At 34.9% G+C, this 23,321-nt stretch overlaps 1 protein-coding gene across 1 annotated transcript in view; it reads right to left on the bottom strand.

Annotated features, from left to right (window-relative positions):
- Window positions 1-23,321, bottom strand: part of LOC106878195 (osteoclast-stimulating factor 1) — a 52,045-nt gene that overhangs the window by 3,246 nt on the left and 25,478 nt on the right. The window contains exons 5-6 of the mRNA XM_052967259.2: window positions 15,850-15,928; window positions 2,586-2,675 (exon numbers count right to left, since the gene is read on the bottom strand). Coding sequence (XP_052823219.2) covers window positions 2,586-2,675; window positions 15,850-15,928 — 169 coding nt within the window. The remainder of the gene's footprint in view (window positions 1-2,585; window positions 2,676-15,849; window positions 15,929-23,321) is intronic.

The following is a 23,321-nucleotide window of genomic DNA, read 5'->3' as shown; positions in this document are numbered from 1 at the left end:
AAAAGTAACAAGTAATAAATATTAAGATAGTAAAAATGACTACGTGTTTCATAACCATATTTTCAAATACAAAATAAAATAAAAATCAAATTAATTCAAAATAAATCGATCGAAAATCAATTCTATTCAAAAATATAGCTAATCTTCAGGTCAAATACAATAATAATAATAAAATCAATGTATATATTTCAACTAACAATAAATATCAAATGAATTTATATAAAAATACTTATTTTACCAATAAATAAAAGGAAAACATTTAACAATATTACTGAAAATAAATGCAATACTTATCTTATCAAAGCTTTAGTTTAAACTAAAATTTTAAACATTATACTTTTAACTTAGCGTTTATTAGAATTAAGTCGTATGAAAATATGGCGTGAAGAAAAGTAATAGAATAAAGAGATATATAAATATGTATTTAAGTTTTATTTATAAAATCAAAATCTATTTTAGCTGTAATCATAATAAAAAATTATCTTTATTACAAACATAAAAATTTAAATTCTAATAAATTAAAGCTAAAATACGTAAATTAGATAATATACATGAAAGAAGCTAAAATACTATAAATTAATATATTTACATTAAATAAATTAATTAAAATATTTAAATTATTTATTTATAAAAATCATAGTATCATTTAATTATTAATATATAATATTCACTAAAAACATTATCGTACTTTATAAGTACAAATTATAACTACTACAATTAGTAAACGTAAAATAGGGTTTATATATATATACATATACACAATTAGCTAAACTTATTATATAAACAATTTAATTTTACGTTCATCAAGGGAGTTAATCAAAGTATTATTATTATTTACTAATATCTCCTTAAATTCATTAGTACACAACATACAAAAATTACCTACAAGATAAGATTTCGCCTTACAAACTATTTCCCAATTTAGAATGTACTTAATATTTTTAGATTTTAGTTCCCAAATATATTTACTAAGGCCAGTAGAATTAATCAAATTTCTATTCTTAAAGGAATTCATGTGTTGAGCCACACATAATTTAATTTTATTCGAAGTTGATCTTATGTAAATCTTATTTAAATTATAACCATTAAATTTATTCCCATCAATTAAAGTCACTGTACATTTATACACCACATCCTTCAAATCACATTTATTATTAACTTTACATTTGGTCTTATCTCTACATGTACAATTAATTATATCCTGGCCCTTATTATTATTATTAGAATAAGTATTTAATTTATATTTGTAAAACTTATTTAACTTAAATCTATTAAAAGAAGAAATAATGTTACCAACATTATGAGTAGTAGAATAACTCAAATTATTACTAGAAAAAATATTATTATATTTTTTATTATCTCTAAGGAATATATCAATTATATTTAAAATCTCTTTAATAATGTTAGTTTTAACTTGAACGCCGTAAGGAATAATTAGCCAAATTTTGTTTTTATTATTGATATTATTATATTTATTATTTATATTATTAAATTTATTATTATCAATAACAAAATTAAATTTAATCTTATTATTTTGTCCATTATACTTATGTTTATGTTTTTTTATTATCATAATATCTATTATTCATACCATTATTACCTAAGTAGACCTTAACATAATTCTTAATGTTATGTTTATTATTATAGAAAATAAATGGATCATTAATATTATAATCTTTGATATTATAACTATATTTCGAATTATTAAAGAATTCAATATTATTAGTATATCCTGCCTCACGAAAGGCTTCATTATAAATCTTATTGAAATTACTAAATTTTTTTTCCAAAAACATGCACCTTATTATAATGAAGCCTTTCGTGAGGTGGGATATAATAATATATATGAATTAAATAATTGTAGTTTTTTCTCTAAATTATATATATATATATATATATATATATATATATATATATATATATATATATATATATATATATATATATATATATGTTTCTGTATGTGTGTTTGTCCCCCCAACATCGCTTGACAACTGATGCTGGTGTGTTTACGTCTCCGTAACTTAGTGGTTCGGCAAAAAGAGACCGATAGAACAAGTACTAGGCTTACAAAGAATAAGTGCTGGGGTCAATTTGCTCGACTAAAGGCAGTGCTCCAGCATGGCCGCAGTCAAATGACTTGAAACAAGTAAAAGAAAACTATAATAAGAGATAAGATGTAGTTTTTTCTTTTCGTCTTCTTGATATTCTTCAAAATAAAAGGAATATTTTACAAAAGATAAATTAAGAATTTGCAAATTGGCAAAGTATAGTATTTTATATCCCTACTTCAAGAGAAGAGACTCCTATTTTATTTACTTATCTTAATATAGCATCTATACTAGTGGATGATTGAGCTGGAGCAATATGTTGCACCATCATTTTCTATTTATCAACATCAAGAACAATACAATGGGGTAATTTTTATTTATTTAACTTTAAAATCTGAAATAACAGAAAAATCAAAAATATAGAATAAAGACTACCTCATTCAATTGAAATAGATTATGAAATTTTTTAGAATCATCAAAAACACCTGATTTAACTTTGTTTAATTTTTTAAAAAATGGTAGTACAGTTCTTACCAGAACACTGTAGAAGGGCAGCGATTTTCGGTTCTTTTGCCAAATCAAATGCAAGTTGATTTTCATTGTTCCTTAAATTAATTAAGGCACCTAATAACACAAAAGAAATATGTTTTCTGTCTTATCATGAGAAAATGAATCAAAACAGATGAAAAATACCATTTTTTTAACAAATTAATTATTTTATTTAGAAATGCAACATTGATCAGCATTGATCATCTATCTACAAACAGATCCAACAACAATCAGCAAATAATCCTTTCCTGATGTCTCTGTATCTGTTCCAATGATAAGAGTGAGATTAGGTGAAAGCACTGGCTCTTTCCAGTACAGCAGTCAAAATTTCAAAAAGAAAAATATGTTTCTTCAACAAGATTATACTTGTACATTGATCTTACCTTCTTTCTGCTTATACATACATCTGAATATGTATACATTGCACACACATTGACATGTGTGTATTTACATACATTCAACATGAATTCAGGTACTTAGCAAACATTCATTGCTGGCGGTATACATAAAATTACTATAGCTAGAAGATGCCTGCCAACTTCAGCTGTTTTTGTTCAGAAGCTTAGAAATAACTGGATTGGTTCACTATACTGACCCACAGGTATACACTGCACTGACTCACAGGTGTAAGCACACATGACTATGTACAAATCACTCATTCAAACTCATTTGGCTGCACACAACTGATTCATGTACAAACATGTATTCTCAGATCTTCAGATCTTCTTTCCAAGTATTTTAAAATTATACACTGGTCTATATTGGTTTCAATTTTGGGACAAGGTCAGCAATTTTGGAAGAGGGGTATGTCGATTACATTAACCCTATGTTCAACTGGTACTTAATTTACTGATCCTGAAAGGATAAAAGGCGAAGTCAATCTTGGTGGAATTTGAACTCAGATTGTAAGAATGAACAAAATGTTGCTAAGCTTTTTATCCAACTAACAAATTTGCCAGCTCACTCACTGTCTTACACTATCTTAATATTCAACTATAATTCTGGTTTCTCTTGCATATTTTTCTTACTCTTGGCCGCACAGATTTTTACACCTCAAGCTTTTGCAGTGTTTCAAGGTAAACAGAAAACGTCTTTTGTCAATACTCCAGCTCTTTTCAGTTACATCACCTGCTCACCATCTACACAATTTCATCAATGCTCCTATTCCTGCTTTCATTTTTTCTATTGCATGTTCTTGTTCACATTTCGTATCTACACTTCCTGTACTTTTCTCATTTATTTCAATTTACCATTACTTGTCATTTCATTGGCAAGGGAGTCCTGTAGCAAGAATATTTGGCATGTAAGTGTGTGTATGCATGTATGTATGTGTGTGTGCGTATGTATATATGTATGTGTGTACGTTTGTATGTATGTATTCTGCATATTCATGTTTTTCTGTGTTCGTGTTTGGTGTGTTTTTACGTGTGTGTTTGTTTGCATGTGTGTGTGTGTGTGTACCTCTGTCTTTTTGTGTGTGCATGTCTTAGTGTGTGTGTGTGTGTGTGTGTGTGTGTATGGGATTTTGTGACTATGTACTGTCTGTATGTATGGATGTGTTTCCCCATATGTGTGGATGTGTGTCTCAATATTTGTCCTTGCATGAAGTGAAGTGTGTGTGCATATGGTCATGTGTTTCAGTCTTAATTTGTGTGCATGTGTGCTTGTCTGTTCATATTACCTATGTACTTATCCATCTGCATGTCTATCTGTTTACATTCATATCCATTTGTCTACATACATGTGCATATACATATATATATATACATATATATATACACACACACACAATAGGTAATATTACCTATGTACCTATCATTGCGTCTTGCAACCTTTTCAATATTACCTATGTACCTATCTGTCTGTATGTCAATCTGTTTACTTTCATATCCATTTGCCTACATATACATGCACACACACACACACACACACACACATCTACATAACAGCCCACCACCTGTATATAAATATAAACTGTGGGTATGGGGGTATGATTACCTACTACGTATATTTCCTATTTAGTACTGGGGATGTTTTGTTTATGAGAACGTACTCCTGTATTTGTCTGATGGTTGGGTCTTTTGGTTGCTTGGATAAAATGCAGATGTCATTTGACTCAGGTTGCCTGCATGTTGGTCCTTGGCATGTTGGTAGAGTATGGAGGACTGTTTTTTGTCGTCATATTGTCTCAAATGTCTTTCCTCAATACTCCTAGATGTCTCCCCTATGTATATCATGTTCATGTCTTTACAAGCACCTTCTATGCATTTCATGCTGTAGACTACATTTCTAGTTCTACAGTTAATGCCAGGGCTAATCCTACATACCATGCAGTTATCATTGGTGCATATGGTATTCTCAAAGGGGAATGTCCTACATAGTTGTGACCTGATGGCGTTCCTTGGCTTTTCAACAATATTAATGTTGAGTTTGGTCTCCTTCAGAGCTTTCCTAAATCTACAGAGTAGTTCTCCATGAGCTGTGGCCTCTACAAACATCACTCCTTGATATTTGTCGGTTTTATACCATGTGTTCACTCTGTTTCCTTTGTCACAAGCTCTTTGTATCCTTTTCCAGTCTTTGCTTCTATATCTAGGGCAGGTGTCACTGGTTTCATTACATATAGTGTTATCTAAGTTCTGGCACCCCTGTATACTCAAACCCTATCTTTCTGATCATATCCAGAGAATTGCATGCGGTGCATGAAGTTCTGTACATGTTTCTTCATTTCATAAAGTTTGCATAGTGGGGACACATTCATTATCCTAACTAAGTCTGCTATCTGTATGTTAATTCTCTTGTTGTGTGACAAAGCTGAGTTCTTGTGAACAACATATTTCGAAGCTGTGGGTTTCATGTAATAGGAGTGGAAGAGCTGCACTCTTTTGTTCAATCTCTAACCAAAGTTCAGTATCAAGGATGGGAAGTCTATACATATGCACACACACACACATACATACACACACTTCCATGCATGCATACATACATACAGACATGTGTATGTGCACATACACTGACCCACACACATGCACACAAACAAACAAAAAGAACGCAGCTTGGGTAACAGACAGAGTCAACAACTTTAGAAAAGGTTGCAAGACGCAACGAAAATTTTAGAAAAACAAATAAGTAAATGAGTGGAAATTTTACTGGTGAGTGTGTTAAATTATAAGGCACTAAAAGAGAATAACTCTCCACAGACACAACAGTGTGTGTGTGTGTGTATATATATATATATATATATATATATATATATATACTAGCAGTATAACCCAACCTTGTCCGGGTGTGACTTATTACGACATCTACGATAAGTCTTGCTAGGTGAAAATCAACTAAAAAAGAAAGCCTTACAACGAAAAAACCCTTATGATGTAAATATGTTCATAATTCAAAAGACGATGAAATTAATAGGGAAAGTCTGAAGGCTGTTTTGCGTAAAATTATTAAGTGTATGTAAATTTCATCCATCTAATTGGCTATAGAAATGCTTGTGCAAAACAACTTTTTGCACTTCCTTGATTATATATAGGAGGGTAATCCCTTTTCACAGGAGCTAGGACGGCAATTTCTGATGAAGCAATTGCTGGCGATCTGTTGCTACACAGTTCTGCCAGAATTCTATCAGATTGGGCAGTAGATGTTGATGCACCATTTTGCATTATGTTCAAAGTAGCTTCTGGAATGTGGTGAATTGCTGCAGTCTGATGCTGCCTTTTTAAACCGGTTGCTTTGTTTCCCCAGCAAGCTGTCTTGTTTGGAGGCATAATCTATGTACATATTAAAGAGAACAACAAAAGTTATAACAGATGGCAGGGTCAGTAGTTTTCACATTTCAGTAATTTGTCAGATTAACACCCGCACGATTACGTAACCCTAACCCTGACCCTAAAACCGTAACACTAACCCTCATCGTAACCCTAACCCTAACCGTAACCCTAAAACCCTAACCCTGATCCAAAAACCGTAACCCTAACACCCTAGTGAAAATCGTGCAGGTGTTAATCTGAAAAATTACCCACATTTGTAATTAAGTTCACTGATTTGCAATGTGCTGACCATAAGCTCCATAGTTTGTATATTTACAAAACATTGACGAACATGTGTTATCTTGTAGTGAATACTTGTGTGTACGTGCATGTGTATGCATTTGAGAGAGCGAGAGAGAAGAGGGAGAGAGGAAAAGAGAGAGAGGGGGAGAAAGGAATAGAGAACGGGAGCAATGAAGAAAGAGAAAGAGAGGAAGGGAGAACGGAAGACAGTTATAAAATAGCAATGCGTGCACATGTTTATATAAGAAACACAGAGAAACTAAATCTTATATCTATAATGTTGATGTGTGTATGTGTTTATGTGTATGTTGTTGTCACAGATCACGTATGTGTGGTTGTGTGTGTTTTTATGTTTCTATGTTATGAAAAATATGTTAGAGGTAAAGGGATAGAAGAAAGCTATTAAATGGGAGAGAGGAAGAAGAACGAAGTAAGAGTGAAAAGGTAGAAAGAAAGAATAGTCTTAAAGGAAGTTAATCTATGACTTTGTATGTATCACTTTCACTTTCTCTCTCTCTCTCTCTCTCTCTCCCTCTTTTACTTTTACTCTGTATATTATATGTTGAGCGCGTGATCGATGTGTAATAACGCCGGTACAGGTAGAAGGGAAGAAATATAAAAGTTGCTAGAAACAACAGCCAAATCTCCCTTAAATCACACAAAGTAAACATAATTTTAAAAATCTAATTACTGCACTGGAAAGTTCACATCGAGAAAATTCCATTGATGTAAAAATTTGTACGAAAAAGTGGAAAATGATGATCTCTATAAACTTTTAAAAAGGCTTCACACAGATACATTCAGCATTATATATTAAGATGGGCAACACACACACACACACACACACACACTAAATAAAAAAAAATGACAGGTATTTGTATATATGTGTGTATTAATGTGTATTCTGTGTCTCTCTCTATATATATATGGTAGTAAGTAAATGCGTTTTAAGAAAGATGATTAAAAAAATTCAGTTTGTAATGAATAAATGTTTGACTGTCGATCGTATTTGGAAGAGACTGACAGGTATTTGTATGTGTGTGTTTATTTGTATGTATGTGTGTATTTGTACGTAGGTATGTATGAGTGTGTATTCAAAAACATCTATATTTACACTTTAAAGTTGGTTTTCACACTCAACCCTGTTCTGCAGAATCAGTGTAGTGACGGGAGGTTTGTACCCATCTCTATATTCTGAGTTCAAATTCCGTCAAAGTCGACTTTGCCTTTCATCCTTTCGGAGTCTAAAAAATAAGTACCAGTTGCCAGAACCACCCTTGTGGGAAAAATTTTAAATAATAATAATAATACTAATGACGTCTGCCGATCAAACTCCCAACCCACAACTGAGTCTTAAGTGTATATATATATATGGGCAACACACACACACACACTAAATAAAAAAAATGTTAGTAAGTAAAAGTGTTTTAAAAAAAGATTGTTAAATTTTCAGATTAACACCGGCACGATTTTCACTACAGTGTTAGGACGAAAAATTGGAGAATGTGGATTTCTATAAACTTTTTAAAAGGCTTCACACAGATACAGAACTTCAGTATTCTATATTAAGATGGGCAACACACACACATACTAAATAAAATAAAAAATGACAGGTATTTGTATGTATGTGTGTATTAATGTGTATTCTGTGTCTATATATATATATATGGTAGTAAGTAAATGCATTTTAAGAAAGATATTAAAAAAATTCAGTTTGTAATGAATAAATGTTTTACTGTCGATCGTATTTAGAAGAGACTGACAGGTATTTGTATGTATGTGTTTATTTGTATGTATGTGTGTATTTGTACGTAGGTATGTATGTGTGTGTATTCAAAAACATCTATATTTACACTTTAAAGTTGGTTTTCACACTCAACTCTGTTCTGCAGAATCAGTGTAGCGATGGGAGGTTTGTGCCCATCTCTACGTTCTGAGTTCAAATTCTGCCGAAGTCGACTTTGCCTTTCATCCTTTCGGGGTCTAAAAAATAAGTACGAGTTGAACACAGGGGTCGATATAATTGACTATTCTCCACCTGCCCGAAGCCACCCTTGTGGGAAAAATTTAAAATAATAATAATGACCTCTGCCGATCAAAGTCCCAAGCCACAACTAAGTCTTAAGTGTATATATATATATAGGCAACACACACAGACACACACTAAATAAAAAAATGTTAGTAAGTAAAAGTGTTTTAAAAAAGATTGTTAAATTTTCAGATTAACACCCGCATGATTTTCACTACAGTGTTAGAGTTAGGTAGGTAATCATGCGGATGTTAATCTCAAGATTTACGAAAAGATTTTCCAAAAATCTCACAGTTTGTAGGGAATAAATGTTTGTCGATCGTATTTGAAAAAGATGTGTGGCTGTTTTTTTTTTGTTGTTGTTATCATGGTGAAGGACGAGTTAGAAATAACTTACAATTCCCGCCAATTAGAATGAGGTATGTATGTAAAGTGAAACTATCTGTCATTACACTATCGAAATGTGATTGTTCCAGTTTTGATACTGAAATAGTTTTCTTTTACTGTTAGTGTTTCTACTTCCTTTCTTTTTGTATTTGTTGTTGGATTGTTCGTAAAGGTTCATAAGAGAAAGTAGGAGTTGAAAGGATTTGTAAAGGTAATAGAAAGAGGAAATTAGATTTTATTAGGGGGGAAAATGTTTACTTGTGTACTTTTATGGATTTTATTCGTTATTAGGAATTATTTTGAGTGAAAAAGTGCCGCAGTAACCTAACAAATTGTATTTGGAATATTAATTCCGATTCTTTAATCCAAGAAATTTGGGATTGTGTAAATGCATGAATTTTAAACATACACACACAGAGAAAATCTGCCTTTTATAGATAAGATATATATATGTGTGTGTGTGTGTGTGTGTGTGTATATGTATATGTATATATATATATATATATATATATATATATATATATATATATATATATATAAGAGAAGTAAAAAAATTGTATTTAGAAAATCATGCAGTCTTTACAATAAACTTGTCATTCAGAATTGAATATCAGTTTATACAGTAATCAAATGTCATACAGCATAATGTAATATGGTTATGTAACCGAAAATCTAGGAAATCCAAATGGTAAATCTTTCTGGGAGGAGTAAATAAAATGTATGCAGTCAAGAGGTATGAGAGATGAAGATAGATTTATTTAACCATATGACTTCCTTATGATTACAGCCATTTTATAACCTTCATCATGTAGTCATGTTAATTTCAGTATGCAAAATTATAATTTAGTGCAATCATGTACTCTTTTACACTTCTGTTTCAGTCATTTGACTGCTGCCATGCTGAAACACCACCTTTAGTTGAACAAATCGATCCCTGGACTTATTCTTTGTAAGCCTAGTACTTATTCTATTGGCCTCTTTTGCTGAACCACTAAGTTACAGGGACGTAAACACACCAAAATCAGTTATCAAATATATATATATATATATTCAATGAGCTTCTTTCAGTTCCCATCTACCAGATCTACTCACAAGGCTTTGGTTGGCCCGAGGCTATAGTAGAAGACACTTGTCCAAGATTCCACGCCCATGCCTATACATATACTTTTGCAAACTGAAATTAGTAATACTACATGATGAAAGTTAAGTCATATGCAAAAAAATAAATCTATATTCACCTCTCATATCTCCTGACTTTATGCTTTGGCACCCATGCCAATGGAGTGCTAAGAGCACCATCCAAGCGTGATCGCTGACAGGCTTCCATGCTGGTAGCACGTAAAAAGCACCACTCGAATGTGTTCATTACCAGCGTCGCCTTACAGGCACTTGTGCCAGTGGCACATGAAAAAACATTTGAGCGGGGTCGTTGCCAGTGCTACTGGACTGGTTCCTGTGCAGGTGGCAAATAAAAATCACCACTTGAGTATGGCCGTTGCCAGTACCGCCTGACTGGCCCTCATGCCAATGGCACGTAAAAGCACCCACTACACTCTCGGAGTGGTTGGCGTTAGGAAGGGCATTCAGCTGTGTAAACTCTGCTAGATCAGATTGGAGCCTGATGCAGCCATTTGGTTCACCAGTCCTCAGTCAAATCGTCCAACCCATGCTAGCATGGAAAGCGGACATTAAACGATGATGATGATGATGATATATATGTATATATATCACGGTGGAGCAAATAATTCACGAGAAAATAATTTGCGAAGATAGGGGTATGAAACTGCTGGATCAGGTAATGAAGGTCATGGAGAGGGTCAGATACCAACTAATTAGGGAAAGAGTCTGCTTAGACAAGATGCAGTTCGGTTTTGTACCAGATAGAAGCACCATTGATGCTATATTCCTGGTATGGCAGCTGCAGGAGAAATACCTAGCCAAAGATAAACCCCTATACTTGGCTTTCGTGGACTTAGAGAAAGCCTTTGACAGGGTCCCCCAATCAGTTATATGGTGGGTGCTGCAGAAACTGAGGATTGAAGAATGGTTAATAAGGGCTGTACAGGCCCTATACAGAGATGCCGTTAGTAAGGTTAGGTTTGGCAATGAGTATAGTAAAGAAATCCGGGTAGAAGTAGGGGTCCACCAAAGATAAGCCCTCAGCCTCCTCTTATTCATCATAGTCCTCCAGACAATAACAGAGGAATTCAAGACAGGTTGCCCCTGGGAGCTCCTCTATGCTGATGACCTGGCCCTCATAGCAGAATCACTACCAGAACTAGAGAAGATATTTCAGGTGTGAAAGCAAGGTTTAGAATCAAAGGGCTTTAGTGTCAATGTCGCAAAGACCAAATTTCTAGTTAGTAGGAATGTGAACACATCACACACCCCTTCAGGTAGGTAGCCCTGCTTGATCTGTAGAAAATGTGTAGGTAGAAACTCCATAAGATGTACCCAGTGGAAGCCATGGATACATAAGAGGTGCAGCAACATCAAAGGAAGATTAACCAGGAAGATAGCTTTCGTGTGTGGCAGATGCGCAGGGGTAATAAGTACCACAGATGCACAGAAAACAGATTCCATCACATGCCAGGGGGAGAAACTAGAAGTAGTTGATAGCTTCCGTTACCTAGGTGACCAAGTCTGTAGTGAGAGTGTTACCACTAGAATAAGAATAGCCTGGGCAAAGTTCAGAAAGCTTCTACCCCTCCTGGTGATAAAGGGCCTAGTGAAAGGTAGATTGTATGATGCATGTGTGTGAACTGCTATGCTTCACAGCAGTAAAAGATAAACCATGACTGCTGAAGACATGTGTAGGCTCAAAAGAAATGAAGTTAGTATGATCTGCTGGATGTGTAATGTCAGTCTGCACACACAACAGAGTATAAGTGCCCTGAGAGAAATGTTGGACATAAGAAGCATCAGATGTGGTGTGCAAGAGAGATGTATGCGCTGGTATGATCGTGTACTATGGATGGATGAGGAGAGCTGTGTGAAGAAGTGCTACTCTCAAACAGTGGAAGGAATCCGGGGTAGAGGGAGACCGAGGAAGACATGGGATGAGGTGGTGAAGCATTACCTTCAAACGTTGGGCTTCACAGAAGCAATGATGAAAGACTGAGACCTCTGGAAATATGCTGTGACTGAGAAGACCCAGCAAATAAAGTGAGCTCACAGCTGTAACCCATACCAGCGTTGCATAACCAGCCCACTTAAAAGTTCCTTGGATCGTAGGGTGACATGCCGTGCTTGAGGAGACCTATTGAGTCAAGTACATCAAAATCAAATCAAATCACATTCAAATGGAAATTGTAGTTGTGATCCCCATGCTGGTGGCATGTAAAAAGCACCACCCAAACATGGTAGATGCCAGCGCCGCCTTAACTGGCTTCCGTGCCAGTGGCACAAAAAAAGCACCATCCAATCGTGGTTGATGCCAGGTCCCTCTGGCCCCTGTGTCAGTGGCACATAAAAAAGCACCCACTACACTCTCAGAATGGTTGGCATTAGGAAGGGCATCCAGCTGTAGAAACACTGCCAGATAAAACTGGTGCAGCTTCCTGGCTTCCCAGATCCCAGTCGAAACATCCAACCCATGCTAGCATGGAAACGGACGTTAAATGATGATGATAATGATGATGTATATATATATATATATATATATATATATATATATATATATATATATATGCATGTATGTATGTATTTAAAGTAGACAAAGCAGTTCAGTATATGTGGTTAAGGATACGATTTAGGCATTTGCTGTCTCATTCAATTTTGTTACCCAAATCCCAAAGAATATTCTCCTCGTGATGTATTTACTGCCTGACCCCCCCCACCTCTCTCTCTCTGTGCCTCACTCTCTTTCTCCCTTCTCTCTCTTCGATTTCTACCCAGTCCACCATCTCCCCCCACCCCTAACTCTATATAAACCAGTTCAATATCCCACTTTCTCCAAATCGACTTAGAATTTCTTCTGCTGACAGAATACAAAATCCAGAAGATGAACAGCTAAGAACTTCCAACCTTTCATATACTCTTATTTCAGCATTGATCATAATCCCGCCCCACCACCGTCCATTCTTTATTATCTATCTATTTCTTTACCATGTAAACATTGCCCGTTTGATTCGTTTGCCTGTTTGTCTTAAATTCATGCATTCCTTTTAATCGCCACGCTTTACTTATTTATTTTTCTTTATTTTATTCAAGTTTATTGTTCCTTTAACTCATTCTCTCTAAATCTGTCTAAATTTGTCTACCATAGTACAAAAGTGCAGAAGTGGCTCTCCCTTTAAACTTACTGTTTCCTGAAATCCCAAAAATATTTTTCACTTCTGTCTCACGATTTAGGCATTTGCTGTCTCATTCAATTTTGTTACCGAAATCCCAAAGAATATTCTCCTCGTGATGTATTTACTGCCTGTCCCCCTTTCTCTCTCTCTCTCTGCTTTAGCTTAATTTATGTAATTTATGTATTATGTATTTTACATATTTGAGTTTTAAATTATTTAGACTTTAAAATTTTCCAGTAAATGCTATACTACAGTTAATTTTTTTTAATTTTCACAGCTAAAATACATTTTGTCATTTTAACAGCTTAAATACATATTTCTATCTATTTATTCTATAAGTTTTTATTTACGCCATAGTTCTACGGTTTACGTTTAAAATTTTAGTTTAACAGAAATTCTTCGATACGATAAGTTATGGTTTTATCTTAAGTAATGTTGTTAAATCTTTTTCGATTATTTATTTATAAATATATAAAAAAACAAGTATTTTTTTAATATATTTATTTGATATTTATTATAAGTTAAGATACGTACATTGATTTTATTATTATTTTTATTATTTTAGACCTGAAGACTGACTATATTTTTAAATAGAATTAATTTTAGATCGATTTGATTTTGGATCGGAATAATTTTATCATTGTTATCTATTTGAAAATATAGCCATGAAACGCGCGTACTCTATTTGATACCATTTACTATTTATTGTTTTATGTACTTTACTGATTTTTAGAATAAGGTTTTTATAGTATATTTATTTTTCTAGATGGTATGAATATAGTTTTTTCTTTATTGAATTAATTAATAGAGGTTTTTCTCTAAATTATATATATATTATATATTGTGAAATTTGATTTAGAACTGCTAAATTGAATTTTTTTCTGTAAGTTTTGGATTTATATTCCCTAATATTATTATTATTATTATTATTATATATATATATATATATATATATATATATGTGTGTGTGTGTGTGTGTGTATGTATTCTTTCATTTGTTTCAGTCATTTGACTGCAGCCATGCTGGAGCACCATTTTTTATTTAGTTGAACAAATCTTTGTAAGCCTAGTACTTATTCTATCAGTCCCTTTGGCTGAACTGCTAAGTAACGTGGATGTAAACACACCAACATCAATTGTCAAGCGACGGTTGGGGGATGAACACAGACACACAAACACCCATATATATATATATATATATATATATATATATATATATATATATATATATATATATACATATATATATATATATATATATATATATATATACAACGGGCTTCTTTCAGTTTCCATCTACCAAATCCACTCACAAGACTTTGATCAGCCCGAGGTTTTAGTAGAAGACACTTGCCGAAGGTGCCATGCAGTGGGACTGAACCAGGAACCATGTGATTGGTAAGCAAGCTACTAACCACACAGCCACTCCTGTATATGTATATATACATATATATATATATTAAGAAAAAAGATGCAGTTATAATTTTGGATAATTCTTTATTGGCACTTTCATTTGTAAGTAAAGTTGAACCAAAATATAAAAGAGAGGAAGATAAGTTTCAGAACCATCTTATATACTATAACTAGCTGGCAACAGGTTAAATTATGCACTAAATTCAGTGGCCTTGGTTTTTGTTCTACAGTGAACCTAGCTCTGCTGGCCTATCTCTCCTTAGTCTCCTCCAGCTGCACCCTCCTCATTGAGATACTTCATGGGTTAGCTGAACCTAATGTGCCCCATGTACTGGAATCAGCCCTTGTCGATTGGCGCTAATGGGCTTACCATCCCCCAAAATATGGATGTCCAACACAGCTGGGATGACATCAAATGAAAGTCCACCTTCAAAACGGTTAGTGACATCACTTGACCAGCACCGCCTTGCTTTCCACCATTCCACCTTGCAGCCAAATAATGGTGCATGGCTCAATTCAGTGCTCTCCTTATTTCTTACACACATAATGCTCTGTCATGTATGCACACTGAAATTACCCATCCAGTGGAAAATGTTGGCTTCACTTCTTTCAAGCCTTAGCATGTCTTCCGTAGTCATAGCCAATATCTCATTGCCTTGCAGCATATGTACACAGGCATCATACACTCTGCCTTTTACTCTGAGGGAGTGGACCTTTGTAACTAACAAAGGCAGTAGCTCTCTGAACTTTGCTCAGCCCATTTTTATTCTAGCAACTACACTTTCAGAACTTCCTCCTCCACTACTAACTTGGTTGCCTAGGCAACAGAAGTTATCCATACTTCTAAGGACACACCCCCACCATACATTTGAGGAAGTATAGTCTCTGCACGTCCTTCAATGTTTACTGTATCTGCACATCTTCCACACACAAAGACTACTTTCTGTTAACCTTTCTGTAATACCACTGCACCTCTTATGTAACCATAGCTTGCACTGGGTACACCATATGGAGTTCCTGCCATTTATTTATAATGTTCTGCAAAAATATTATTAAAGAAGACATCAACAAACCTTTGTCCAATAACATTTCCACAGCTGTAATATGTCTTTTCCATGCAGCTGAGTGAAGTGGTGTATCACCAAGTTTATTCTGGTTATGATAAAAAGATTTGTTTAAGATTAATCTGTAACATGCCAAAATAAATGAAAAAATGGAAAGGAAAAAATACTGGTGATGATGTGAAATGCAAAATATCTGCAGTAGTTTGTAAACACATAGAAATTTCCATTTCATAAACATTACATAAAATAATTACGTATAATACAATAAAGCAAATAAGTTAATTCCATCTAAAAAAATATTCATTTATTCTTGTTGTAAAGTTATTCTAATGTTAAAATTCAGAAAGAGAACATGATAACCAGACATTGAAAATATAATTTCACCTTGTTAAGTGTCATTTAGCTTGATTTATTAAAATATTAAAATTTATTTTATTTTCATATGTAGAAAAGTTTACTTATGCTGGACACTGATAAGGATGTGAACAATTAAATTTGACATCCGATATATAATACAGTTTTAGAATGATTTTCAATGTAATGTAAAATTAAATCCATACACTTAGCAGAAGTAAATTCAAGTATGAAGTATTTCATCTAGGTTGGATACATTACTGAAACAAGTGGTCAAATCATACCTCATACTTCTTCATTTGCCTTTGAACTTTAATCAACAAAACACAAACTCTTGCAAATTTTTCCATCTTTGTTATGTGCATGAATTAGATCACTTAAATAATAAAATTTACCCGCAGGTACAGCTATGTGGTTAAAAAGTTAACTTCTCAAACACGTCATTTCAAATTCAACTCCACAGTGTAGCATTTTGGGCAAGTTTCTTTTAGCATAATTTCAGGTCTACCAAAACCTTCTGAATGAAATTTGGTAGATGGAAAGTATACAGAAGCCAATGCATGTGCGTGTGTGTGTGTGTGTGTGAGTAAGAGAGAGAGAGAGAGAAATTATGATTATATAAAGAAAGGAACAAAACTGGTATGTCAAATAAAAATATCTTTTTATGCCAACAGTTCCAAACCTTTAGCATTGTGACTCATTCTGGAAAATCAATAATCCTAGTACCTTTTTATTTTATATTTGAATTAAAAGTTATTTTGAACAACAAAAAAAAAAATTATTCAAATTAATGATTGATACATTCTTGAGCAAATATTCTTCTGTTTTTGTTTGCAGTAAGCATTGTGTTATGGCCCTTATATCCATGGCTTACTGATATAACAAATATGTTGCTAATTTTTTTACATTCCCTTCAGAGTTAAAACTATGATTAAAACATTGAGAACTACTGCTTTATGCCAAGGCTGACTTTGCCACTTGCAGGTTACTGAGTTTACATTTTTAGCAACCATCTCAACATACAAAGACCTTGCTACCCCAGTTGGTTAGTGAGCAAGAATGTTGTGCTGGAACACCTACTCAATATCCAATCATGTGGCTCACCATTTCAACTCTCCAGGCCATTCCCACCCTATCTCTCTGTCTTCAAACTACTCCAACATCACAGACGCCCATCTACTAGACAGCTTTGTACACATCCATTCTCCAAAGCACCAGCAACTGACAAAATATCTTCTGAACTATTTCCACTAACAAACAGATACCTCCCCACCTCCACACACACACACATTTGCACAACTAGGCTCTCCTGCTCACACAACTTACTCACAGTGATGTGTACACACTCACACAGAATGATGTACTACCTCTACTGTTACCAACTATACCTGTTGCACATTTCCAACATTTCAACTGAACAGCACAGCAACTTCTACTGTCCACATGTTCAATTGACTGATCTACTTTCAGCCTTCATTAACACTATCACTATGTCCAGATACATTTCAACAACAAAACACAGAGCTCTCTCTTCCTTTTCTTCATAAAGAACATAAACTTGAAAGCAGGACATTTTACTTTCTTCTCTGTAACTACATTTATTCAGATCACTAAGAGTCCTACACAAGTTTCCTCTGATTCTAAATACCCAATTCACTTCTTAGCATGCCTTCTTTATTTTGAGTGTAATACCAGATCTTATTTTGTTGATCTATAAAATGAAAGGCAAAATATTATAATTTATATATTAAATTCAGAATTTGTAAACGATCAACTTTGACAATTCATATTAGTCCTTACATTGATTAAAAACACTGCCTAAAGTATTGTACTGTTAAAGAAACATGTTATTTTCTATATGCCACCTCCTTACCTTACTAGAAATTATTTCTTAAGTCTTTCATTACTTTCAGCAAATATTTATGCAAATGTTTTAATTGAAAAAATAAATCTATTTCTTGTTAATATGGAAAATAAATGTAAAATGATATGAACAGTTGAAGAGTGAAATAAGTAATCACAAGAAAAATATCATCATCACCATCATCCTTTAACGTTTGTTTTCCATGCTGGCATGAGTTGGATGAGTTGGATGGTTTGACCAGAGACGGCAAGCTGGAGAGCTACACCAGGTTCCAGTCTGATTTGGCTTGGTTTCTATGGTTGGATGCTCTTCTTAACGCCAACCACTATACAGTGTGTGCTGGGCGCTTTTAACATGGCACTAGCATGAGTGCTCCTACATGGTGCTGGCACACATGTTTTTATGAGGTATTGATACAGGGCTCTTGCAGGCCAATCCTCTTCATCATTGGGAGTAGTCTTAACACTTCTGCTGCGGCGACAGGTTGTCTTGAGTACAGCATGTCTTGGTCTTTTGTCATCTCCTCCAAAAGGTTCGGTGTTCTCATGTCATCCTTCAGAACTTCATCCCATGTCTTTCTGGGTCTCTCTTTTCCATGAGCTCCACCCATTTTGAGTGGTCAGCACCTCTTTATGCAACTGTCCTTATCTATGTGCATCACATGACCAAACCAGTGCAGTCTTCTCTCTTGCACACTACATCTAATTCCTCTTATGCCTAACTTTTCTCCCAACACTTTAGCCCTCTGTCGCACTTGTACACTGACATTGCACATCCAGCAGAGCATACTAGCCTCATTCCTCTCTAGCCTTCACATGTCCCCTGCATTCAGGGCCCATGTCTTACTACCATGTAGATTTGCTGTTTGTATATATGCATTATATAATATTCCTTTCACAAGGAGAAGGAGACCTTTGGTTGACAACAAGGGCAAAAGCTCTGTGAATTTTCTCCGTCCTACTCTTATTCTAGCTATTACACTTTCTGCACATCTACTCCCACAACTAATTTGGTACCCTAGGTAACATAAATTATCCATTACCTCTAAAGAGCCATGGGGGCATTTGAGAAACTCAATTTCTCACATATTTGTAGTTTTTATGGCTTCTGTGCATTGCACCTTGTGTGTCCATAACTTGCACCGGGCACACTGTATGGAATTCCTGCCTACATGTTTCCTACAAATTGAGCAGGGCCACTTACCTAAAGTAGGTAGGGTCCAGTCTGTTTTCTTGCTTAGTCATTGTTAAGTTAACTTTAAAGTCTTTAGATTTCAGGTTTTGCATCTATGTCTGGAATTTCTTTTCTAACTCTGATATACAGGGTGATCAGACAAAATGTAGACATATATTTATACAAATAACATCTCGATATAAAATGATATATTGAATTTAAATATGCTCAAATAAAGCTCAGAAAATGCAGATTAAGATGGTATATTTAATTTTCAATATACCATCTGGAAACTACCTGCTGGATACTGGGAACAACTTGAGAGCAAGTGGTATGAACAATATCTTTGGAGATTTGGTCCCAGCATTTTCACAAATGGTGCATAGGCTTTGCGCTCAAGGATAGACCATATGCCAAAGTCCACCAGATTCAGGTCGGGTGAAGAGGTGGGGCCAGAACTCTTTCGACCAGAATGCTGTGAAATCCTCTCAACACCATTCTTCAACACTTTCAGTTGTATGAAATGTTGCACCATCTTGTTGGATAGTTACACCTTTGTCCCCCATTGTTGCAATAACCCAAGGGTCTACTTTATCCTTTAACATGTCCAAATAAACATGTTGGTTGACTTTTACACTCTCTTCAATGAAGATTAAAAGAGTTTTTATGCCATTTGAGGTCACACCATTATGATGCAGGTTTCTGCCACCAAAAGGATAATCTTTGTTTGACAGGAATGTCCTCTTAATTTACTGCATATATATGACCATGTGGATTGTGGCATGCTTGTACACTGAGTAACTTTTCATCTGTGTATAGTATTGGTGGCAGCATGCCATCTCTCAGCTTTTACAGAAGCTTTGCTCTTTGCAGTCTTTTTTTCTTTGTGGCTTCAGACAAATGATGTGCTTTGATATCTTTTATAGGAATAATTAAAGATCATTTTTCAACAAATTATGCATAATTCCTTAGCTTGTACCAGCTTCTGAAGCGAGTTTTCTGATGCTTCTTTTTTAGTTATGTCTGATCTTTTCTTTGGTGTTTTTGATGAGCTTTTGAGTTCTCACTGGCTGAGGCAGAGTAGTTCTCACTCTTGGTAAGCAAGAACCAGTCCCTTTTATTCACTTGATTACTTTATAGACTCCTGATCTGCTAACAGTGGGTTTTAAAATCTTGAAAATCTCACAAGGAGTTTTTCCTTTCTTGAATAGCCCTTCAATTGCTTTATTCCACTCATACTAGCTTTATTCTACTCATACTAGCTTAAATTCCACTCATACTAGCTTCAAGTATATTAAATTTCAAGTATGAATTAGCTTTAATACCACCTTAAATGTTAAGAGTATTAAATTTTTGAAATAAGAAAAGAAATGATAATTAAATTTAAGTAAAATAGATGTCTACACTTCAGTTGATCACTCTGTAGAATCAGCTATGAGGGCAAGTTCATCAGCATATAGTAGCTCCCAGGGGCTACTGGTTTTAAATTACTCTCTTATGGCCTGGAGCACAATGATGAAAAGGAGGGGACTGAGGACTGAGCCTTGATGAACCTGTACACCAAATTCTTTGCTGTATTTTTGGTACACTAACAGTGTCCCTGTACATGGCCTGTACAGCTTTCACAAACCACTCATCTCCCTCAGAAACAACCATATTACACAATGGTTGGAGGCATTCTCTAGATCACTATTGAAGGCATTCTCTAGATCAACAAATGCCAAGTATAATGGTTTATTCTTAGCTAAATACTTCTCTTGCAGTTGCCTGACTATGAAAGAGCATCAGCAGTGCTTCTGCTCAGGATTCTGAAACTATAACTCTCTCCATAATTTTCATCACCTGGTCCAGAAGTTTGATGCCTCTATAATTGCTTCTATCTAATACATCTCTTTTATACTTGTAGCAGCTAACTATAATGCTGGATATTATGTCTTCCTGAATAACCTAATTAACTATGTGGGTAACAAGTCTATATCCTGCCCTACCAGATATTTTGGGCATCACACCAGTTATTCCAGATGGACCAAGGGCTTTCCCTGTTTTCATATCTTTAATTGCCTCATCTACCATACTGCTGTCTACTAGGATAGCTGGTCTTCTGTTGGGTTTACGAGGAAGACTCCCTTTATCCCATTCATTCTCCACATTCAATAGCCTTGCATAGTAACTCTACAGCACTTTCTTATCTAAATCACTAAGTGCAAGAATACCATCATCCATCCATACACACTTCTCTTCCACAACACCTTGATTCTCTCTAACATACTATTTAGCAATCCAGAACACCCCAAGTCTCTAATCCTCATGCTGTAGGACACTGGCAAACCTCTTCCTTTCTGTTTTCTGCACAAGCTGGATAAACCTGAAATTTAGCTTCCCTTTTAGCTTTCAGATATGATTCGTTACTACCCCTACTTTTCCATCCTTTCCAGACCTGTCTCTTCTCTTTTATGGCCCTGTCAACATCACTGTTCCATCACCATGTCACCCTTGGTCTGGCAGAGGCTTTGCTCTAACAACAGATTTGGTCTGTCACTCTCATTAGATTGTCTTGTAGGAATTTCCAGTTGTCCACTACATCATATGTCTCAATCACTTCTTCCATTTCATCAAAGGCTTCATTAAGAACATCTCTAAATCTCTGCCCATTTAAAGGATCCTTGAGCTTCCTCAACCTCCTTTTCTATACTGGCTTGTGTCTGAATCCTTCTGGCCCTAAACCTGAAGTCGTTAACTACTAGTGTATGTTGAGTTGTACATTCTTCAATTGGGAAAGATTTTGCATTTGCAAGTATACACCTGTCCCTGTGTCTGGTGAGAACGTAGTCAATCTGGAAAGTGCGACCACCAGATTGGTAAGTGATCAAATGGTTGGCAGCTTCCTGAAGTTTGTGTTGTAGACTAATAAGCCATGAGCATCACAAAACTCTAGCAACCTTGTTTACTCATTTCTAGACCCAAAGCCATAGCCTCCATTTACACCCTGAAATCTATCGGGGTGTCTTCCAGCATGTCCATTGAAGTCTCCTGCCACAATGAGAACACTGTTGTGTTTCACCATCGAGGTACTCCTCAGAAAGGACTTGTAGAAGTGGTCCTTCTGAGTACCTACAAGTTCAGTGTGCAGAGCATAAGCAGAGATAACTGACACTATTACAATGAATAAGGCTATTCTTAGCTTAATAATCCTATGACATACTCTGACTACCTCAATCGCCTTATATACCTATTTCTCTGCTAGTAAAATATTCATGCTCCCTAGACCATCACTGCTGCCTGCCCAGAAAAAGACTTGTATCTATATCTGTCTGTAAGCTGTCAAGCTGAGGCTTCCCTCCATTGTATCTCTTGCACAGAGTATACATCTTCATGTCACCGCTCAAGCATTTCAAATCTCTCCAGACCTCCCTTTCATTGTGCCAATGTTGACTGTGGCAGATCTGAGCTTGTAGACTTGGGAAGAAGGTTGGGGGGATGTTTTCAGCTTCTGAACAGAAAAAGATTTTGGGGGTCACATGCCAGGAGGCAGCTGGTCCTTGTGCCTAGTGTGAAAAGTAATGTTATGATTGCAGTTCCAGTTTCCCTCAGTCCCAGAAAACCTTTGTGGGAATACACTTACATACAAATAAATGTAAATTTACATACACATACATTACAAATATGTGCACAGATATATAACCATAATTTATGTATATGCTCATGATTGGGAAAACAAACATGCATAAGCAATCAGTATATGCACATAAAGTAAAGTCACCTTTGCAGTGGTGGTGGTGGTGGGAGTGAAAAAGGGAATAAGAAAGGGATTCAGTTGAGATTACATTACTAGATGTCCCATTACAAAGTTTACTGACTGAAGTTGAAAATTATTTGTCTATCAATAGAGATATATCTGTTATCCATAATATCAGAGAGGGAAAGAGAAAATTAAAATTTGATAGGAAGTTATTCGCCTATCGATAGAAAATGGAGAGATTATATCCATTCAACCACATAAGGAAAGAGAGGAAGAGAGAGAAAATTTAACCAAATTTAACAATTAAACAGTCACATATTTAAGGAGAGCAAAGACTGAAGAAAAAAAGAA

The sequence above is a fragment of the Octopus bimaculoides genome, chromosome 4 (assembly GCF_046866305.1).
Source record: "Octopus bimaculoides isolate indiv1 chromosome 4, ASM4686630v1, whole genome shotgun sequence".
Taxonomy (NCBI): Eukaryota; Metazoa; Mollusca; class Cephalopoda; order Octopoda; family Octopodidae; genus Octopus; species Octopus bimaculoides.
The sequence above is the reverse complement of the archived record's forward strand: the minus strand, read 5'-3'. Positions and strand labels throughout refer to the sequence as shown.